General features: G+C 44.0%; 1 protein-coding gene across 1 annotated transcript in view; it reads left to right on the top strand.

Annotated features, from left to right (window-relative positions):
• Nucleotides 1-23511, top strand: part of LOC135526876 (GDNF family receptor alpha-4-like) — a 147040-nt gene that overhangs the window by 68956 nt on the left and 54573 nt on the right. Inside the window, exon 6 of the mRNA XM_064955544.1 lies at nucleotides 22446-22555. Within this exon, the coding sequence (XP_064811616.1) occupies nucleotides 22446-22555 (110 nt within the window). The remainder of the gene's footprint in view (nucleotides 1-22445; nucleotides 22556-23511) is intronic.

Below are 23511 nucleotides of genomic sequence, written 5' to 3' on the forward strand. Positions count from 1 at the left end.
ATCCAATCGAGAATCTGTGGAATGAACTGAAAACTGCTGTTCACAAATGCTCTCCATCCAACCTCACTGAGCTCGAGCTGTTTTGCAAGGAGGAATGGGAAAACATTTCAGTCTCTCGATGTGCAAAACTGATAGAGACATACCCCAAGCGACTTACAGCTGTAATCGCAGCAAAAGGTGGCGCTACAAAGCATTAACTTAAGGGGGCTGAATAATTTTGCACGCCCAATTTTTCAGTTTTTGATTTGTTAAAAAAGTTTGAAATATCCAATAAATGTCGTTCCACTTCATGATTGTGTCCCACTTGTTGTTGATTCTTCACAAAAAAAATACAGTTTTATATCTTTATGTTTGAAGCCTGAAATGTGGCAAAAGGTCGCAAAGTTCAAGGGGGCCGAATACTTTCGCAAGGCACTGTATGTTTTTGCTCTTTATTCTTTGTTATAGAGCCAAAAAGATTGGAGAAGTGGTTTACCCATATATCTCCATTTTGGATAGATAATTCTTCGTGTTGTTGTTTGTTTAGTGTTTTACAATTTTCCCAGAAGTGGTTAGAGTCTATGGATTCATCAATTACATTGAGCTGATTTCTGACTTTCTGATTTATTTTTCCGTAGTGTATTTCTTTATTGTTTTAGTGATTCACCAGAGTGAAGGCGTAGACTCAGGTTTTCCGGGTCTCTATGTTTTTGGTTGGACAGATTTCTCAATTTCTTTCTTAGATTTTTGCATTCTTCATCAAACCATTTGTCATTGTTGTTAATTTTCTTCGGTTTTCTATTTGAGATTTTTAGATTTGATAGGGAAGCTGAGAGGTCAAATATACTGTTAAGATTTTCTACTGCCTTTCTACTGATTTTCTACTGTCTGTCTCCTCTCTCTCTCTCTCTCCTCTGACAGAACCGTCTCTCTCCTCTCCCTGTCTCTCTCTGTCTCTCTCTCTCTCTCCTCTGACAGAACAGTGTCTCCTCTCTCTTTCCTTTCTCTCTCTCTGTCTCTCTCTCTCTCTCTCATCTGACAGAACAGAACTCTCCTCTCCCTGTCTCTCTCTCTCCTCTCTCTCTGTCTCTCCCTCTCTCTCTCCTCTGACAGAACAGTCTGTCTCCTCTCTCAATTCAATTCAATTCAAGGGGCTTTATTGGCATGGGAAACATATGTTAACATTGCCAAAGCAAGTAAGGTATATAATATATAAAGTGAAATAAACAATAAAAATTAACAGTAGACATCACACATACAGAAGTTTCAAAACAATAAAGACATTACAAATGTCATATTATATATATATACAGTGTTTTTACAATGTGCAAATGGTAAAGGACACAAGATAAAATAAATAAGCATAGATATGTGTTGTATTTACAATGGTGCGTGTTCTTCACTGGTTGCCCTTTTCTCGTGGCAACAGGTCACAAATCTTGCTGCTCTGATGGCACACTGTGGAATTTCACCCAGTAGATATGGGAGTTTTTCAAAATTGGATTTGTTTTCGAATTCTTTGTGGATCTGTGTAATCTGAGGGAAATATGTCTCTCTAATATGGTCATACATTGGGCAGGAGGTTAGGAAGTGCAGCTCAGTTTCCACCTCATTTTGTGGGCAGTGAGCACATAGCCTGTCTTCCCTTGAGAGCCATGTCTGCCTACGGCGGCCTTTCTCAATAGCAAGGCTATGCTCGCTGAGTCTGTACATAGTCAAAGCTTTCCTTAATTTTGGGTCAGTCACAGTGGTCAGGTATTCTGCCGCTGTGTACTCTCTGTGTAGGGCCAAATAGCATTCTAGTTTGCTCTGTTTTTTTGTTAATTCTTTCCAATGTGTCAAGTAATTATCTTTTTGTTTTCTCATGATTTGGTTGGGTCTAATTGTGCTGCTGTCATGGGGCTCTGTAGGGTGTGTTTGTGAACAGAGCCCCAGGACCAGCTTGCTTAGGGGACTCTTCTCCAGGTTCATCTCTCTGTAGGTGATGGCTTTGTTGTGGAAGGTTTGGGAATCGCTTCCTTTTAGGTGGTTATAGAATTTAACTGCTCTTTTCTGGATTTTGATAATTAGTGGGTATCGGCCTAATTCTGCTCTGCATGCATTATTTGGTGTTCTACGTTGTACACTGAGGATATTTTTGCAGAATTCTGCGTGCAGAGTCTCAATTTGGTGTTTGTCCCATTTTGTGAAGTCTTGGTTGGTGAGCGGACCCCAGACCTCACAACCATAAAGGGCAATGGGCTCTATGACTGATTCAAGTATTTTTAGCCAAATCCTAATTGGTATGTTGAAATTTATGTTCCTTTTGATGGCATAGAATGCCCTTCTTGCCTTGTCTCTCAGATCGTTCACAGCTTTGTGGAAGTTACCTGTGGAGCTGATGTTTAGGCCAAGGTATGTATAGTTTTTTGTGTGCTCTAGGGCAACAGTGTCTAGATGGAATTTGTATTTGTGGTCCTGGTGACTGGACCTTTTTGGAACACCATTATTTTGGTCTTACTGAGATTTACTGTCAGGGCCCAGGTCTGACAGAATCTGTGCATAAGATCTAGGTGCTGCTGTAGGCCCTCCTTGGTTGGTGACAGAAGCACCAGATCATCAGCAAACAGCAGACATTTGACTTCAGATTCTAGTAGGGTGAGGCCGGGTGCTGCAGACTTTTCTAGTGCCCGCGCCAGTTCGTTGATATATATGTTGAAGAGGGTGGGGCTTAAGCTGCATCCCTGTCTAACCCCACGACCCTGTGTGAAGAAATGTGTGTGTTTTTTGCCAATTTTAACCGCACACTTGTTGTTTGTGTACATGGATTTTATGATGTCGTATGTTTTACCCCCAACACCACTTTCCATCAGTTTGTATAGCAGACCCTCATGCCAAATTGAGTCGAAGGCTTTTTTGAAATCAACAAAGCATGAGAAGACTTTGCCTTTGTTTTGGTTTGTTCGGTTGTCAATTAGGGTGTGCAGGGTGAATACATGGTCTGTTGTACGGTAATTTGGTAAAAAGCCAATTTGACATTTGCTCAGTACATTGTTTTCATTGAGGAAGTGTACGAGTCTGCTGTTAATGATAATGCAGAGGATTTTCCCAAGGTTACTGTTGACGCATATTCCACGGTAGTTATTGGGGTCAAATTTGTCTCCATTTTTGTGGATTGGGGTGATCAGTCCTTGGTTCCAAATATTGGGGAAGATGCCAGAGCTAAGGATGATGTTAAAGAGTTTTAGTATAGCCAATTGGAATTTGTTGTCTGTATATTTGATCATTTCATTGAGGATACCATCAACACCACAGGCCTTTTTGGGTTTGAGGGTTTTTATTTTGTCCTGTAACTCATTCAATGTTATTGGAGAATCCAGTGGGTTCTGGTAGTCTTTAATAGTTGATTCTAAGATCTGTATTTGATCATGTATATGTTTTTGCTCTTTATTCTTTATTATAGAGCCAAAAAGATTGGAGAAGTGGTTTACCCATATATCTCCATTTTGGATAGATAATTCTTCGTGTTGTTGTTTGTTTAGTGTTTTCCAATTTTCCCAGAAGTGGTTAGAGTCTATGGATTCTTCAATTACATTGAGCTGATTTCTGACATGCTGTTCCTTCTTTTTCCGTAGTGTATTTCTGTATTGTTTTAGTGATTCACCATAGTGAAGGCGTAGACTCAGGTTTTCCGGGTCTCTATGTTTTTGGTTGGACAGGTTTCTCAATTTCTTTCTTAGAATTTTGCATTCTTCATCAAACCATTTGTCATTGTTGTTAATTTTCTTCGGTTTTCTATTTGAGATTTTTAGATTTGATAGGGAAGCTGAGAGGTCAAATATACTGTTAAGATTTTCTACTGCCAAGTTTACACCTTCACTATTACAGTGGAACGTTTTATCCAGGAAATTGCCTAAAAGGGATTGAATTTGTTGTTGCCTAATTGTTTTTTGGTAGGTTTCCAAACTGCATTCCTTCCATCTATAGCATTTCTTAATGTTACTCAGTTCCTTTGGCTTTGATGCCTCATGATTGAGTATTGCTCTGTTTAGGTAGACTGTGATTTTGCTGTGGTCTGATAGGGGTGTCAGTGGGCTGACTGTGAACGCTCTGAGAGACTCTGGGTTGAGGTCAGTGATAAAGTAGTCTACAGTACTACTGCCAAGAGATGAGCTATAGGTGTACCTACCATAGGAGTCCCCTCGAAGCCTACCATTGACTATGTACATACCCAGCGTGCGACAGAGCTGCAGGAGTTGTGACCCGTTTTTGTTCGTTATGTTGTCATAGTTGTGCCTAGGGGGGCACACGGTGGAGGGAATGCTGTCACCTCCAGGCAGGTGTTTGTCCCCCTGTGTGCTGAGGGTGTCAGGTTCTTGTCCGGTTCTGGCATTTAGGTCACCACAGACTAGTACATGTCCCTGGGCCTGGAAATGATTGATTTCCCCCTCCAGGATGGAGAAGCTGTCTTCATTAAAATATGGGGATTCTAGTGGGGGGATATAGGTAGCACACAGGAGGACATTTTTCTCTGTTAGGATAATTTCCTTTTGAATTTCTAGCCAAATGTAGAATGTTCCTGTTTTGATTAATTTAATGGAGTGAGTTAGGTCTGTTCTATACCAAATTAGCATACCCCCTGAGTCCCTTCCCTGTTTCACACCTGGTAGTTTGGTGGATGGGACTACCAGCTCTCTGTAACCTAGAGGGCATCCAGTGGGTCTGTCTCCTCTATACCAGGTTTCTTGCAGGATGACAATGTCTGTATTACCGATTTCTTTGGTGAAGTCCGGGTTTCTGCTCTTCAGGCCAAAGGCAGATGACCTCAGGCCTTGGATATTCCACAGATATTCTCTGTCTCTCTCTCTCCTCTGACAGAACATAACTCTCCTCTCTCTCAATTCAATTCAAAATACTTTATTGGCATTAGAAAATAAAAATGAAAATAAAAAATCAAAGCCAAAGCAAATAGAATAGACAATAAACAAACGGGAAATAAACAATTGAAACATTGGTAAACATTACACTCACAAACGTTTTTAGAGAATATAGACATTTCAAATGTTACATTATTGACTTTGTTGTGCAAGTAGTTGAAATATGAAAGGGAAGATAAATAAACAGATAAATTGAAAAGGATAAGTTTGTGAACCCTTTGGAAATACCTGGAGTTCTTTATTGAACACACCTTGTAAACATTCACAGTGCATTGTGGGAAAGGTATGTGAACCCTTGGATTTAATAACTGGTTGACCCTCCTTTGGCAGCAATAATCTCAACCAAATGTTTTCTCTGTAGTTACGGATCAGACCTGTACGATGGTCAGGAGGAATCTTGGACCATTCCTCTTTACGAAACTGTTTCAGTTCAGCAGTATTCTTGGGATGTCTGGTGTGAACCGGTCTCTTGAGGTCATGCCACAGCATCTCAATCGGGTTGAGGTCAGGACTCTGACTGGGCCACTCCAGAAGGTGTATTTTCTTCTGTTGAAGCCATTCTGTTGTTGATTTACTTCTGTGTTTTGGGTCGTTGTCCTGTTGCATCACCCAACTTCTGTTGAGCTTCAATTGGCGGACAGATAGCCTAACATTCTCCTGCAAAATGTCTTGATAAACTTGGGAATTGATTTTTCCATCAATGATAGCAAGCTGTTGTCATGACGTTGGCCTGGGGGTAGGTTTATGACAGTCATAAATACCTCTTCCCCCCTTTTTCCTCTCTCTACCCTACTGAGGTTACATTGCGAAACCCTTGGTTAACATAGAGATTCTGGGGACGTCAGAATGTGGGGGGAAATGAACTATATTCTGGTAATCCGACCAATGGAACATATGTGGTGGTACTTAATGAATATGATGTCAGTTCGGTTGTCATCTGAGACATTCTCATCAATTATAGGATGACATAAACTCTACAGTGGAAAGTCTACACATCAGAGTTATCAGATTCACATGGAATTGTTGTTCATTTAAATGTTTGAATATGAAATTAATCGTGATGGGATGAAATGTGATGTTAGCTTCTAAAATGTGAGATTTGGGTTTTCATAAGACAAGGCTCTGCTCAATCAGTGGCCCGCCACTGTGAAGGGATTTTTCAAACACGCCCTCCTCTCCCTTCCTATATAAGCCCTTGACGACAATATACCTTCCTGTTCCGATGATGTGAGGACGACGGTCCTATGTCAGAATGGTTCAGATAATAACTACAGAATGAAGCCAACATCAGTGTGAGCTTTGGTTGCGAATTGTATGAACTTTGAACTCTTATTCACTACAGAAGCAATTGACCACCAGAGACATTCTTCAAAGGACAAAAGACTTGGTTTGGCAACACGGCCTTCCATCTACCACCAACCTACCAAAGCGCAGCTCAGAGTAAATATTTATTGCATTTTCCTTTTGCAAATGGGCAGTTATTTAGAATGCATAAGATACTGTATTTACGATAGCACAGCTTCGCCCTTTGTTCCTCAGTCTTCCCGCTCTTTCACTCAAACCCAGCCCCTTATCTTTTGTGTAAACAAACTGTCATATCTGTTCCGCCCACTAGGGATGTTTTCCTTTATGACGTAATGTGTAATCAAGTTATGATTTAATTATGTGTATGTGTAATTCTGTGTGATTAGTTAGGTATTTAGTAAATACATGATTAAACCCAATTTTGTATTGCCGACTCAAATTGTTAGCCAGGGTTCGTGAAGATAACCAAGAATGTACAACTTTCAGATGATACTGAATTAAGGTGATGATTAATATTGACTGCTATTGATGTAAAATATTACTAGGTCTTTAAGAGATTATTCGGAAGATAACGGCTCTATAAATATTATTTTGTAGTGCTCCACTCTCTAGTTAATTACATTTACATGATTAGCGCAATCAGGTAATATTAATTACGGAGAAATGATTTTATAGAATAGCATGTCATATCACTTAATCCGGCATAGCCAAAGACACGGCACTGTCCAGGCCCTGAGGCAGCAGAGCAGCCCCAAACCATGATGCTCCCTCCACCATACTTTACAGTTGGTTTTGGTGTTCTGTGCTGTGCATTTTGGTCTCTACACATATTCTTGTGTGTACCTTCCAAACAACTGATCTTTAGTTTCATCTGTCCACGGTATATTTTGCCAGTAGCGCTGTGGAACATCCAAGGGCTCTTTTGCGAACTTTGACGTGCAGCAATGTTTTTTTTTGGACAGCAGTGGTTTCTTCCGTGGTGTCCTCCCATGAACACCATTCTTGTTTAGTGTTTTTACATATCGTAGACTCATCAACAGAGATGTTAGCATGTTCCAGAGATTTCTGTAACTCTTTAGCCCACACGCTAGGATTCTTCTTAACCTCATTGAGCATTCTGCGCTGTGCTCTTGCAGTCATCTTTGCAGGATAGCCACTCAGGGAGAGTAGCTATAAATTAACTTTCTCCATTCATAGACAGTTTGTCTTACCTTACATCAAGGCTTTTAGAGATACTTTTGTAACCCTTTTAAGCTTTATGCAAGTCAACAATTCTTAATCGTTGGTCTTCTGAGATCTCTTGTTCGAGGCATGGTTCATATCAGGTTTTGATGAGTGTTTTTTATATTTCATGGCCTCTCTAATCTCCAATATCATCTCATTGATTGGACTGCAGGTTAGCTGACTCCTGACTCCAATTAGCTTTTGGAAAAGTCATTAGCCGAGGGGGATCACATACTTTTTCCAACCTACACTGTGAATGTTAAAATTATGTATTCAATACAGATAAGAAAAATACAATATTTTGCATGTTATTAGTTTAAGCACACTGTGTTTGTCTATCGTGATCAGATCAAATTTGATGACCAATTTATGCAGAAATCCAGGTAATTCCAAAGGGTTCACATACTTTTTCTTGCCACTGTAGGTTGTATTTACAATGTTGTATTCATTGGTTGCCCTTTTCTTGTGGCCACAAATGTTGCTGCTGTGATGCACATGACAATATGTTGCAATAGACAATATGTTGCCCAATAGATATGGGAGTTGGGTTTATTTTCAAGTTCTTTGTGGATCTGTGTAATCTGAGGGAAGTATGTGTCTCTAATATGGTCATACATTTGGCAGGAGGTTAGGAAGGGCAGCTCAGTTTCCACCTCATTTTGTGGGCAGTGAGCACATAGCCTGTCTTCTCTTGAGAGCCAGGTCTGCCTACGGCGGTCTCTCTCAATAGCAAGGCTATGCTCACTGAGTCTGTATATAGTCAATGCTTTCCTTAACTTTGGGTCAGTCACAGTGGTCAGGTATTCTGCCGCTGTGTACTCTCTGTGTAGGGCCAAATAGCATTCCAGTTTGCTCTGTTTGTTTGTTAATTCTTTCCAGTGTATAAAATAGTTATCTTTTTTTGCGTTCTTATAATTTGGTTGGGTCTAATTGTGTTGCTGTCCTGGGGCTCTGTAGGGTGTGTTTGTGTTTGTGGACAGAGCCCCAGGACCAGCTTGCTTAGGGGACTCTTCTCCAGGTTCATCTCTCTGTAGGTGATGGCTTTGTTATGGAAGGTTTGGGAATCGCTTCCTTTTAGGTGGTTGTAGAATTTAACGTCTCTTTTCTGGATTTTCGGGTAAAATTCTGCTCTGCATTGTTTGGGGTTTTGCGTTGTACAATAAGTATATTTTAGCAGAATTCTGCATGCAGAGTCTCATTTGGGTTATTGTCCCATTCTTGGTTGGTGTGCAGACCCCAGACCTCACAATCATAAAGGGCAATGGGTTCTATAACTGATTCAAGTATTTTTTTAGCCAGATTGTAATTGGTATGTTGAATTTTATGTTCCTTTTGATGGCAGAGACAAGGCAAGAAGGGCCTTCTATTAGATTGTTCACAGCTTTGTGGAAGTTACCTGTGGCGTTTAGACCAAAGTACAGGTATATAATGTTGTATGTTTTACCCCCAACACCACTTTCCATCAATGTGTATAGCAGACCCTCATGCCAAATTGAGTCTAAAGCTTTTTTGAAATCAACAAAGCACGAGACTTTGCCTTTGTTTTGGTTGGTGTGTGTGTCATTTATTGGTCGGTCGTAAAGTAATTTGTATTAAAGCCCATTTGACTTTTGCTCAGTACATTGTTTTAACTGAGGAAATGTATGAGTCTGCTGTTAATGATAATTCAGAGGATTTTCCCAAGGTTACTGTTGACGCATATCCCACGGTAGTTATTGAGGTCAAATTTGTCTCCATGGATTGGGGTGATCAGTCCTTGGTTCCAAATATTGGGGAAGATGCCAGAACTAAGGATAATGTTGAAGAGCTAAAGAATAGCCTATTTTAAATTTGTGGTCTGCATATTTTATCATTTTATTTAGGATACCATCAACACCACAGGCCTTTTTGGGTTTGAGGGTTTGTATTTTGTCCTGTAGTTCGTCTGACGTAATTGTATAGTCCGCTGTGTTCTGGTAGACTTTAATAGTTGATTCTAAGGTTTGTAAATGATCATGTACTTGTTTTTTCTCTTGGTTCTTTGTTACATGTCCAAAAGGTTGGAGAAGAGAACTCTTCGTGTTGTTGTTTGTTTTGTGTTTTCCAATGTTCCCAGAAATGAATTTATTCTATGGATCAGCTGTTTTCTGTCGTTCCTTCTCTTTTCCATATTTCTGTTTTAGTGATTCACCATAGTGAAGGAGTCGGCTCAGGTTTTATGGGTCTCTGTGTTTTTGGATAGATTTCCTTCTGAGGTTTTTACATTCCTCATCAAACCATTTTTCATTGTTCTTATTTGTCTTAGGTTTTCTAACAGAATTTAAATGTGATATGTTAGCTGGATAGCTGGATAGGTCAATTCTCTCTCCTCTGACAGAAACACAAGTCTCTCTCTCTCTCCACTCTCTCTCTCTCCTCTGACAGAATAGTCTCTCTCCTCCCTCTCTTTCTCTCCTCTGACAGCAACACAGTCTCTCTCATCTCTCTCTCTCTCTCATCTGACAGCAAAACAGTCTCTCTCCGCTCTCTTTCTCTCTCTCCTCTGACAGAAACACAAGTCTCTCTCTCTCCACTCTCTCTCTCTCCTCTGACAGAATAGTCTCTCTCTCTCTTTCTCTCTCTCCTGTGACAGAACAGGCTCCAATGTTTAATCTAGTGCCTCTTCAGATGTCAGGAAGACAAAAGTCATATGTCACGCCGATCGATACTCTGCTGCCCCAGACCACTGTGTGTGTGGATCAGGCGTGCATGTGTGTATTATTCTGCCTGTTCTAGAGGGATGAATGAACCAAAGGCCCTGTTCTAGAGGGATGAAGGGACCAAAGGCCCTGTTCTAGAGGGATGAATGAACCAAAGGCCCTGTTCTAGAGGGATGAAGGGACCAAAGGCCCTGTTCTAGAGGGATGAATGAACCAAAGGCCCTGTTCTAGAGGGATGAATGAACCAAAGGACCTGTTCTAGAGGGATGAATGAACCAAAGGCCTGTTCTAGAGGGATGAAGGGACCAAAGGCCCTGTTCTAGAGGGATGAATGAACCAAATGCCCTGTTCTAGAGGGATGAAGGGACCAAAGGCCCTGTTCTAGAGGGATGAATGAACCAAAGGCCCTGTTCTAGAGGGATGAAGGGACCAAAGGCCCTGTTCTAGAGGGATGAAGGGACCAAAGGCCCTGTTCTAGAGGGATGAATGAACCAAAGCCCTGTTCTAGAGGGATGAAGGGACCAAAGGCCCTGTTCTAGAGGGATGAATGGACCAAAGGCCCTGTTCTAGAGGGATGAATGAACCAAAGGCCCTGTTCTAGAGGGATGAAGGGACCAAAGGCCCTGTTCTAGAGGGATGAATGAACCAAAGGCCCTGTTCTAGAGGGATGAATGAACCAAAGGACCTGTTCTAGAGGGATGAATGAACCAAAGGCCCTGGGCTCCACAGTGTGCAGGTCGCCAATCTTACTCCAGTTGGAAAATATGACCTAGAGTCAATGTCAGAGCCCCAAGAAATGTAATTAGTAAAAAATCCCCATCAAAATCTTTCAATTTAAGGTAGAAATATTTGTTTTTTTGCATGGGCTGTGTCTCAATCTTCAGGGGAAGATGGTAGGGGTGGTAGGGCTGTGTCTCAATCTGCAGGGGAAGATGGCAGGGCTGTGTCTCAATCTGGGGTAGAAGATGGTAGGGCTGCGTCTCAATCTGGGGTAGAAGTTGGTAGGGCTGTGTCTCAATCTGGATTAGAAGATGGTAGGGCTGCGTCTCAATCTGGATTAGAAGATGGTAGGGCTGCGCCTAAATCTGAGGTAGAAGATGGTAGGGCTGCACCTAAATCTGAGGTAGAAGATGGTAGGAGATGGTAGGGCTGCGTCTCAATCTGGGGTAGAAGATGGTAGGGCTGCGTCTCAATCTGGGGTAGAAGATGGTAGAAGATGGTAGGGCTGCGTCTCAATCTGGGGTTTAAGATGGTAGGGCTGCGTCTCAATCTGGGGTAGAAGATGGTAGGGCTGCGTCTCAATCAGGGGAAGAAGATGGTAGGGCTGCATCTCAATCTGGGGTAGAAGATGGGATGAAGGGACCAAAGGCCCTGTTCTAGAGGTCCCTTCATCCCATGGGATTCGTCTCAATCTGGGGTAGAAGATGGTAGGGCTGCGTCTCAATCTGCAGGGGAAGATGAAAGAGCTACAGCTGTGTTTTTCAGACCATGAGACATCCCGAAAATTGGATTTCTCACGAAAACGTCTTCAGAGTCTGAATGGTTAGAAACTAATATGACCCCTCTATTTAAAGATGAGACTCTCACGAACCCCCGCAGGCGTCACGGGACTCGTCTGAGGTCAACACCACCGATCTGCCAACTGCTGCCTACAGAGTCATAACAGCTACTGTTCTGTTCCCCAGTTTCTGTTGTGGTTTGTGTATTTTGTACGTGTGTGTTTCAGGGTGGCTTCCTGGATTCCTCTAAGCAGCTGATTGGTCAGACCCATTGATGATTGGAGCTGACCCCGCCCTCTCGTCAGAAACAGCTGTCTTCAATTACCAAACTCCTTCTGAAGCTATATGAACCAGTGTTCTGTTGCTCCAAAAAGGGAAATGAGGCTGATGCTTGATATGTCTTGGTTGTGGCTGAGAGACAGGTTCTGATATGTCTTGGTTGTGGCTGAGAGACAGGCTTTGATATGTCTTGGTTGTGGCTGAGAGACAGGCTTTGATATGTCTTGGTTGTGGCTGAGAGACAGGTTCTGATATGTCTTGGTTGTGGGCTGAGAGACAGGTTTTGATACTTCTTGGTTGTGGCTGAGAGACAGGCTTTGATATGTCTTGGTTGTGGCTGAGAGACAGGCTTTGATATGTCTTGGTTGTGGCTGAGAGACAGGCTTTGATATGTCTTGGTTGTGGGCTGAGAGACAGGTTCTGATGTGTTTTGGTTGTGGCTGAGAGACAGGTTTTGATATGTCTTGGTTGTGGCTGAGAGACAGGTTTTGGTATGTCTTGGTTGTGGTTGAGAGACAGGTTTTGATATGTCTTGGTTGTGGCTGAGAGACAGGTTCTGATATGTCTTGGTTGTGGTTGAGAGACAGGTTCTGATATGTCTTGGTTGTGGTTGAGAGACAGGTTTTGATATGTCTTGGTTGTGGCTGAGAGACAGGTTTTGGTATGTCTTGGTTGTGGTTGAGAGACAGGTTTTGATATGTCTTGGTTGTGGGCTGAGAGACAGGTTTTGTCATGTCTTGGTTGTGGGCTGAGAGACAGGTTTTGATATGTCTTGGTTGTGGGGTGAGAGACAGGTTTTGATATGTCTTGGTTGTGGGCTGAGAGACATGTTTTGTTATGTCTTGGTTGTGGGCTGAGAGACAGGCTTTGTTATGTCTTGGTTGTGGCTGAGAGACAGGTTTTGATATGTCTTGGTTGTGGCTGAGAGACAGGTTTTGATATGTCTTGGTTGTGGTTGAGAGACAGGTTTTGATATGTCTTGGTTGTGGTTGAGAGACAGGTTTTGATATGTCTAGGTTGTGGGCTGAGAGACAGGTTTTGATATGTCTTGGTTGTGGTTGAGAGACAGGTTTTGTTATGTCTTGGTTGTGGCTGAGAGACAGGTTTTGTTATGTCTTGGTTATGGGCTGAGAGACAGGTTTTGTTATGTCTTGGTTGTGGCTGAGAGACAGGTTTTGATATGTCTTGGTTGTGGGCTGAGAGACAGGTTTTGATATGTCTTGGTTGTGGGCTGAGAGACAGGTTTTGATATGTCTTGGTTGTGGGCTGAGAGACAGGTTTTGATATGTCTTGGTTGTGGGCTGAGAGACAGGTTTTGATATGTCTTGGTTGTGGGCTGAGAGACAGGTTTTGATATGTCTTGGTTGTGGGCTGAGAGACAGGTTTTGATATGTCTTGGTTGTGGGCTGAGAGACAGGTTTTGATATGTCTTGGTTGTGAGCTGAGAGACAGGTTTTGTTATGTCTTGGTTGTGGGCTGAGAGACAGGTTTTGTTATGTCTTGGTTGTGGGCTGAGAGACAGGTTTTGATATGTCTTGGTTCTGGGCTGAGAGACAGGTTTTGATATGTCTTGGTTCTGGGCTGAGAGACAGGTTTTGATATGTCTTGGTTGTGGGCTGAGAGACAGGTTTTGTTATGTCTTGGTTGTGGGCTGAGAGACAGGTTTTGATATGTCTTGGTTGTGGCTGAGAGACAGGTTTTCATATGTCTTGGTTGTGGCTGAGAGACAGGGTTTGATATGTCTTGGTTGTGGGCTGAGAGACAGGTTTTGTTATGTCTTGGTTGTGGGCTGAGAGACAGGTTTTGATATGTCTTGGTTGTGGGCTGAGAGACAGGTTTTGTTATGTCTTGGTTGTGGGCTGAGAGACAGGTTTTGTTATGTCTTGGTTGTGGCTGAGAGACAGGTTTTGAAATGTTTTGGTTGTGGGCTGAGAGGCAGGTTTTGATATGTCTTGGTTGTGGTTGAGAGACAGGTTTTGATATGTCTTGGTTGTGGGCTGAGAGACAGGTTTTGATATGTCTTGGTTGTGGGCTGAGAGACAGGTTTTGATATGTCTTGGTTGTGGGCTGAGAGACAGGTTTTGATATGTCTTGGTTGTGAGCTGAGAGACAGGTTTTGTTATGTCTTGGTTGTGGGCTGAGAGACAGGTTTTGTTATGTCTTGGTTGTGGGCTGAGAGACAGGTTTTGATATGTCTTGGTTCTGGGCTGAGAGACAGGTTTTGATATGTCTTGGTTCTGGGCTGAGAGACAGGTTTTGATATGTCTTGGTTGTGGGCTGAGAGACAGGTTTTGTTATGTCTTGGTTGTGGGCTGAGAGACAGGTTTTGATATGTCTTGGTTGTGGCTGAGAGACAGGTTTTCATATGTCTTGGTTGTGGCTGAGAGACAGGGTTTGATATGTCTTGGTTGTGGGCTGAGAGACAGGTTTTGTTATGTCTTGGTTGTGGGCTGAGAGACAGGTTTTGATATGTCTTGGTTGTGGGCTGAGAGACAGGTTTTGTTATGTCTTGGTTGTGGCTGAGAGACAGGTTTTGTTATGTCTTGGTTGTGGCTGAGAGACAGGTTTTGAAATGTTTTGGTTGTGGGCTGAGAGGCAGGTTTTGATATGTCTTGGTTGTGGTTGAGAGACAGGTTTTGTTATGTCTTGGTTGTGGCTGAGAGACAGGCTTTGCTATGTCTTGGTTGTGGCTGAGAGACAGGTTTTGTTATGTCTTGGTTGTGGGCTGAGAGACAGGTTTTGTTATGTCTTGGTTGTGGGCTGAGAGACAGGTTTTGATATGTCTTGGTTGTGGCTGAGAGACAGGGTTTCATATGTCTTGGTTGTGGCTGAAACACAGGTTTTGATATGTCTTGGTTGTGGGCTGAGAGACAGGTTTTGTTATGTCTTGGTTGTGGGCTGAGAGACAGGTTTTGATATGTCTTGGTTGTGGTTGAGAGACAGGTTTTGTTATGTCTTGGTTGTGGCTGAGAGACAGGCTTTGCTATGTCTTGGTTGTGGCTGAGAGACAGGTTTTGATATGTCTTGGTTGTGGGCTGAGAGACAGGTTTTGATATGTCTTGGTTGTGGGCTGAGAGACAGGTTTTGATATGTCTTGGTTGTGAGCTGAGAGACAGGTTTTGTTATGTCTTGGTTGTGGGCTGAGAGACAGGTTTTGTTATGTCTTGGTTGTGGGCTGAGAGACAGGTTTTGATATGTCTTGGTTGTGGGCTGAGAGACAGGTTTTGTTATGTCTTGGTTGTGGGCTGAGAGACAGGTTTTGATATGTCTTGGTTGTGGGCTGAGAGACAGGTTTTGATATGTCTTGGTTGTGGGCTGAGAGACAGGTTTTGTTATGTCTTGGTTGTGGGCTGAGAGACAGGTTTTGATATGTCTTGGTTGTGGCTGAGAGACAGGTTTTGATATGTCTTGGTTGTGGCTGAGAGACAGGTTTTGATATGTCTTGGTTGTGGGCTGAGAGACAGGTTTTGTTATGTCTTGGTTGTGGGCTGAGAGACAGGTTTTGATATGTCTTGGTTGTGGGCTGAGAGACAGGTTTTGATATGTCTTGGTTGTGGGCTGAGAGACAGGTTTTGATATGTCTTGGTTGTGGGCTGAGAGACAGGTTTTGTTATGTCTTGATTGTGGTTGAGAGACAGGTTTTGATATGTCTTGGTTGTGGGCTGAGAGACAGGTTTTGTTATGTCTTGGTTGTGGGCTGAGAGACAGGCTTTGTTATGTCTTGGTTGTGGCTGAGAGACAGGCTTTGTTATGTCTTGGTTGTGGCTGAGAGACAGGTTTTGATATGTCTTGGTTGTGGGCTGAGAGACAGGTTTTGTTATGTCTTGGTTGTGGGCTGAGAGACAGGTTTTGATATGTCTTGGTTGTGGGCTGAGAGACAGGTTTTGATATGTCTTGGTTGTGGGCTGAGAAACAGGTTTTGTTATGTCTTGGTTGTGGGCTGAGAGACAGGTTTTGATATGTCTTGGTTGTGGCTGAGAGACAGGTTTTCATATGTCTTGGTTGTGGCTGAGAGACAGGTTTTGATATGTCTTGGTTGTGGGCTGAGAGACAGGTTTTGTTATGTCTTGGTTGTGGGCTGAGAGACAGTTTTTGATATGTCTTGGTTGTGGGCTGAGAGACAGGTTTTGATATGTCTTGGTTGTGGGCTGAGAGACAGGTTTAGATATGTCTTGGTTGTGGGCTGAGAGACAGGTTTTGTTATGTCTTGGTTGTGGTTGAGAGACAGGTTTTGATATGTCTTGGTTGTGGGCTGAGAGACAGGTTTTGTTATGTCTTGGTTGTGGGCTGAGAGACAGGCTTTGTTATGTCTTGGTTGTGGCTGAGAGACAGGCTTTGTTATGTCTTGGTTGTGGCTGAGAGACAGGTTTTGATATGTCTTGGTTGTGGGCTGAGAGACAGGTTTTGATATGTCTTGGTTGTGGTTGAGAGACAGGTTTTGTTATGTCTTGGTTGTGGCTGAGAGACAGGCTTTGCTATGTCTTGGTTGTGGCTGAGAGACAGGTTTTGTTATGTCTTGGTTGTGGGCTGAGAGACAGGTTTTGTTATGTCTTGGTTGTGGGCTGAGAGACAGGTTTTGATATGTCTTGGTTGTGGGCTGAGAGACAGGTTTTGTTATGTCTTGGTTGTGGGCTGAGAGACAGGTTTTGTTATGTCTTGGTTGTGGGCTGAGAGACAGGTTTTGGTATGTCTTGGTTGTGGCTGAGAGACAGGTTTTGGTATGTCTTTTTTGATATTGTTTAATTGCGTTTGGATTATCCTGTTTCATTTGTTCCGAGGGGGGAAGGGGAAGGCACCTAGGGAGTTCTTAGGCAAGAGGCCCGCGGGCATACATATACCCGTAGTATATTCACTGTCTAGTCACACTAGGTAAGACCTGGGCGGACCACCCCCTGTATTTTGGTTAGTGCACCAGGTGGTGCTAGTTAGGTAAGTAGTGGTTAGGCAGGTAAGATAGGAGAGGGGGCTTTGATATATACTTTCTTTTCTTTGGTTCCGTCCAGCCCCTTTTCCCCAACATTAACGTGTGATGGAATAAATTCCCTGTAAACGGTAAATTCTCTGCCTTTTGTCATCCTCACTCACACCTACAGTCATACCTCTATACCTCCACCTACAATCATACCTCTATACCTCCACCTACAGTCATACCTCTATACCTCCACCTACAGTCAAATACCTCTATACCTCTACCTAGAGTCACATACCTCTATACCTCCACCTACAGTCACATACCTCTATACCTCCACCTACAGTCATACCACTATACCTCCACCTACAGTCACACCTCTATACCTCCACCTACAGTCATACCTCTATACCTCCACCTACAGTCATACCTCTATACCTCCACCTACAGTCACATACCTCTATACCTCCACCTACAGTCATACCTCTATACCTCCACCTACAGTCACATACCTCTATACCTCCACCTACAGTCATACCTCTATACCTCCACCTACAGTCAAATACCTCTATACATCCACCTACAGTCACATACCTCTATACCTCCACCTACAGTCATACCTCTATACCTCCACCTACAGTCATACCTCTATACCTCCACCTACAGTCATACCTCTATACCTCCACCTACAGTCACACCTCTATACCTCCACCTACAGTCATACCTCTATACCTCCACCTACAGTCACACCTCTATACCTCCACCTACAGTCATACCTCTATACCTCCACCTACAGTCATACCTCTATACCTCCACCTACAGTCATACCTCTATACCTCCACCTACAGTCATACCTCTATACCTCCACCTACAGTCATACCTCTATACCTCCACCTACAGTCAAATACCTCTATACCTCCACCTACAGTCATACCTCTATACCTCCACCTACAGTCATACCTCTATACCTCCACCTACAGTCATACCTCTATACCTCCACCTACAGTCATACCTCTATACCTCCACCTACAGTCACACCTCTATACCTCCACCTACAGTCATACCTCTATACCTCCACCTACTGTCATACCTCTATACCTCCACCTACAGTCATACCTCTATACCTCCACCTACAGTCATACCTCTATACCTCCACCTACAGTCATACCTCTATACCTCCACCTACAGTCATACCTCTATACCTCCACCTACAGTCACATACCTCTATACCTCCACCTACAGTCACATACCTCTATACCTACACCTACAGTCACATACCTCTATACCTCCACCTACAGTCATACCTCTATACCTCCACCTACAGTCATACCTCTATACCTCCACCTACAGTCATACCTCTATACCTCCACCTACAGTCATACCTCTATACCTCCACCTACAGTCATACCTCTATACCTCCACCTACAGTCATACCTCTATACCTCCACCTACAGTCATACCTCTATACCTCCACCTACAGTCACATACCTCTATACCTCCACCTACAGTCACATACCTCTATACCTCCACCTACAGTCACATACCTCTATACCTCCACCTACAGTCATACCTCTATACCTCCACCTACAGTCACATACCTCTATACCTCTACCTACAGTCACATACCTCTATACCTCCACCTACAGTCATACCTCTATACCTCCACCTACAGTCACATACCTCTATACCTCCACCTACAGTCATACCTCTATACCTCCACCTACAGTCACACCTCTATACCTCCAAATACAGTCATACCTCTATACCTCCACCTACAGTCAAATACCTCTATACATACACCTACAGTCACATACCTCTATACCTCCACCTACAGTCATTCCTCTATACCTCCACCTACAGTCACATACCTCTATACCTCCACCTACAGTCATACCTCTATACCTCCACCTACAGTCATACCTCTATACCTCCACCTACAGTCATACCTCTATACCTCCACCTACAGTCACATACCTCTATACCTCCACCTACAGTCACACCTCTATACCTCCACCTACAGTCATACCTCTATACCTCCACCTACAGTCCCATACCTCTATACCTCCACTTACAGTCCCATACCTCTATACCTCCACCTACAGTCACATACCTCTATACCTCCACCTACAGTCACCTACCTCTATACCTCCACCTACAGTCATACCTCTATACCTCCACCTACAGTCAAATACCTCTATACCTCCACCTACAGTCACATACCTCTATACCTCCAATTACAGTCCCATACCTCTATACCTCCACCTACAGTCCCATACCTCTATACCTCCACCTACAGTCAAATACCTCTATACCTCCACCTACAGTCACATACCTCTATACCTCCACCTACAGTCACATACCTCTATACCTCCACCGACAGTCCCATACCTCTATACCTCCACCTACAGTCACATACCTCTATACCTCCACCTACAGTCACATACCTCTATACCTCCACCTACAGTCACATACCTCTTTACCTCCACCTACAGTCACATACTTCTATACATCCACCGACAGTCACATACCTCTATACCTCCACCTACAGTCACATACCTCTATACCTCCACCTACAGTCACATACCTCTATACCTCCACCTACAGTCATACCTCTATACCTCCACCTACAGTCAAATACCTCTATACCTCCACCTACAGTCATACCTCTATACCTCCACCTACAGTCATACCTCTATACCTCCACCTACAGTCACATACCTCTATACCTCCACCTACAGTCACATACCTCTTTACCTCCACCTACAGTCACATACCTCTATACCTCCACCGACAGTCACATACCTCTATACCTCCACCTACAGTCACATACCTCTATACCTCCACCTACAGTCACATACCTCTATACCTCCACCTACAGTCATACCTCTATACCTCCACCTACAGTCACATACCTCTATACCTCCACCGACAGTCCCATACCTCTATACCTCCACCTACAGTCACATACCTCTATACCTCCACCTACAGTCACATACCTCTATACCTCCACCTACAGTCACATACCTCTTTACCTCCACCTACAGTCACATACCTCTATACCTCCACCGACAGTCACATACCTCTATACCTCCACCTACAGTCATACCTCTATACCTCCACCTACAGTCATACCTCTATACCTCCACCTACAGTCACATACCTCTATACCTCCACCTACAGTCACATACCTCTATACCTCCACCTACAGTCACATACCTCTATACCTCCACCTACAGTCACATACCTCTATACCTCCACCGACAGTCACATACCTCTATACCTCCACCTACAGTCACATAGCTCTATACCTCCACCTCCAGTCACATAGCTCTATACCTCCACCTACAGTCACATACCTCTATACCTCCACCTACAGTCATACCTCTATACCTCCACCTACAGTCACATACCTCTATACCTCCACCTACAGTCACATAGCTCTATACCTCCACCTACAGTCACACCTCTATACCTCCACCTACAGTCAAATACCTCTATACCTCCACCAACAGTCACATACCTCTATACCTCCACCTACAGTCACACCTCTATACCTCCACCTACAGTCACACCTCTACCTCCACCTACAGTCATACTTCTATACCTCCACCTAGAGTCACACCTCTATACCTCCACCTACAGTCATAACTCCACCTACAGTCACATACCTCTATACCTCTACCTACAGTCATACCTCTATACCTCCACCTACAGTCATACCTCTGTACCTCCACCTACAGTCACATACCTCTATACCTCCACCTACAGTCATACCTCTATACCTCCACCTACAGTCACACCTCTATACCTCCACCTACAGTCATAACTCCACCTACAGTCACATACCTCTATACCTCCAACAACAGTCATACCTCTATACCTCCACCTACAGTCATACCTCTATACCTCCACCTACAGTCACATACCTCTATACCTCCACCTACAGTCATACCTCTATACCTCCACCTACAGTCACATACCTCTATACCTCCACCTACAGTCATACCTCTATACCTCAACCTACAGTCATACCTCTATACCTCCACCTACAGTCACATACCTCTATACCTCCACCTACAGTCATACCTCTATACCTCCACCTACAGTCACATACCTCTATACCTCCACCTACAGTCATACCTCTATACCTCCACCTACAGTCACATACCTCTATACCTCCACCTACAGTCATACCTCTATACCTCCACCTACAGTCATACCTCTATACCTCCACCTACAGTCACACCTCTATACCACCACCTACAGTCATACCTCTATACCTCCACCTACAGTCATACCTCTATACCTCCACCTACAGTCATACCTCTATACCTCCACCTACAGTCACATACCTCTATACCTCCACCTACAGTCACACCACTATACCTCCACCTACAGTCATACCTCTATACCTCCACCTACAGTCATACCTCTATACCTCCAGCTACAGTCACACCTCTATACCTCCACCTACAGTCATACCTCTATACCTCCACCTACAGTCACATACCTCTTTACCTCCACCTACAATCAAATACCTCTATACCTCCACCTACAGTCACATACCTCTATACCTTCACCTACAGTCACATACCTCTATACCTCCACCTACAGTCACATACCTCTATACCTCCACCTACTGTCACATACCTCTATACCTCCACCTACAGTCACACACCTCTATACCTCCACCTACAGTCACATACCTCTATACCTCCACCTACAGTCACATACCTCTATACCTCCACCTACAGTCACATACCTCTATACCTCCACCTACAGTCACATACCGCTATACCTCCACCTACAGTCACATACCTCTTTACCTCCACCTACAGTCACATACCTCTATACCTCCACCTACAGTCACATACCTCTATACCTCCACCTACAGTCACATACCTCTATACCTCCAGCTACAGTCATATACCTCTATACCTCCACCTACAGTCACATACCTCTATACCTCCACCTACAGTCACATACCTCTATACCTCCACCTACAGTCACATACCTCTTTACCTCCACCTACAGTCATACCTCTTTACCTCCACCTACAGTCACATACCTCTATACCTCCACCTACAGTCATACCTCTATACCTCCACCTACAGTCACATACCTCTTTACCTCCACCTACAGTCACATACCTCTATACCCCCACCAACAGTCACATACCTCTATACCTCCACCTACAGTCACATACCTCTATACCTCCACCTACAGTCATACCTCTATACCTCCACCTACAGTCACATACCTCTTTACCTCCACCTACAGTAACATACCTCTATACCTCCACCTACAGTCATACCTCTATACCTCCACGGGAAGTTGAGTTGTAGCAAAGGAAGTTGAGTTGTTGAGTTGCGTTCCCTCTTCCCACAGGTACATGTAACAGCTACACACTATGTCCATCTGTTTAGAGTGAAATGATCCTTGCTATGGCTCATCTCAGTACTGTTCCATACATCAGCCCAGTGGATACCCAGTCTCAGTCCCTTAGACTTTTAACTTACTGCTGTCAGACTGGCAGTCAGAGGAGGAAGAGGAGACAGGGGAGGGAAAGGAGACAGGTAATGGACAGAGGACAGAGGAGACAGGGGAGGAAGGGGAGATAGAGAATGATGGTTGTTGTCTTGTGTCCCCCACCCAGGTCCCGCTGGGCCCAGTTCCAGTACGACTGTCAGCCCTCAGAATACTTTGCCAGCGGCTGCAAACAGGACAACTACGCAGCCTGCCTCCTGTCCTACACTGGCCTCATGGGTAAAGTAGTCCTACCACACTGGCCTCATGGGTAAAGTAGTCCTACCACACTGGCCTCATGGGTAAAGTAGTCCTACCACACTGGCCTCATGGGTAAAGTAGTCCTACCACACTGGCCTCATGGGTAAAGTAGACCTAACACTCTGGCCTCATGGGTAAAGTAGACCTAACACACTGGCCTCATGGGTAAAGTAGTCCTACCACACTGGCCTCATGGGTAAAGTAGTCCTACCACACTGGCCTCATGGGTAAAGTAGTCCTACCACACTGGCCTCATGGGTAAAGTAGACCTAACACTCTGGCCTCATGGGTAAAGTAGTCCTACCACACTGGCCTCATGGGTAAAGTAGTCCTACCACACTGGCCTCATGGGTAAAGTAGTCCTACCACACTGGCCTCATGGGTAAAGTAGTCCTACCACACTGGCCTCATGGGTAAAGTAGTCCTACCACACTGGCCTCATGGGTAAAGTAGTCCTACCACACTGGCCTCATGGGTAAAGTAGTCCTACCACACTGGCCTCATGGGTAAAGTAGTCCTACCACACTGGCCTCATGGGTAAAGTAGTCCTACCACACTGGCCTCATGGGTAAAGTAGTCCTACCACACTGGCCTCATGGGTAAAGTAGACCTAACACTCTGGCCTCATGGGTAAAGTAGACCTAACACACTGGCCTCATGGGTAAAGTAGTCCTACCACACTGGCCTTATGGGTAAAGTAGTCCTACCACACTGGCCTCATGGGTAAAGTAGTCCTACCACACTGGCCTCATGGGTAAAGTAGACCTAACACTCTGGCCTCATGGGTAAAGTAGACCTAACACTCTGGCCTCATGGGTAAAGTAGTCTTACCACACTGGCCTCATGGGTAAAGTAGACCTAACACTCTGGCATCATGGGTAAAGTAGTCCTACCACACTGGCCTCATGGGTAAAGTAGTCCTACCACACTGGCCT

This window comes from Oncorhynchus masou, chromosome 32 (genome assembly GCF_036934945.1).
Source record: "Oncorhynchus masou masou isolate Uvic2021 chromosome 32, UVic_Omas_1.1, whole genome shotgun sequence".
NCBI classification, from domain to species: Eukaryota; Metazoa; Chordata; class Actinopteri; order Salmoniformes; family Salmonidae; genus Oncorhynchus; species Oncorhynchus masou.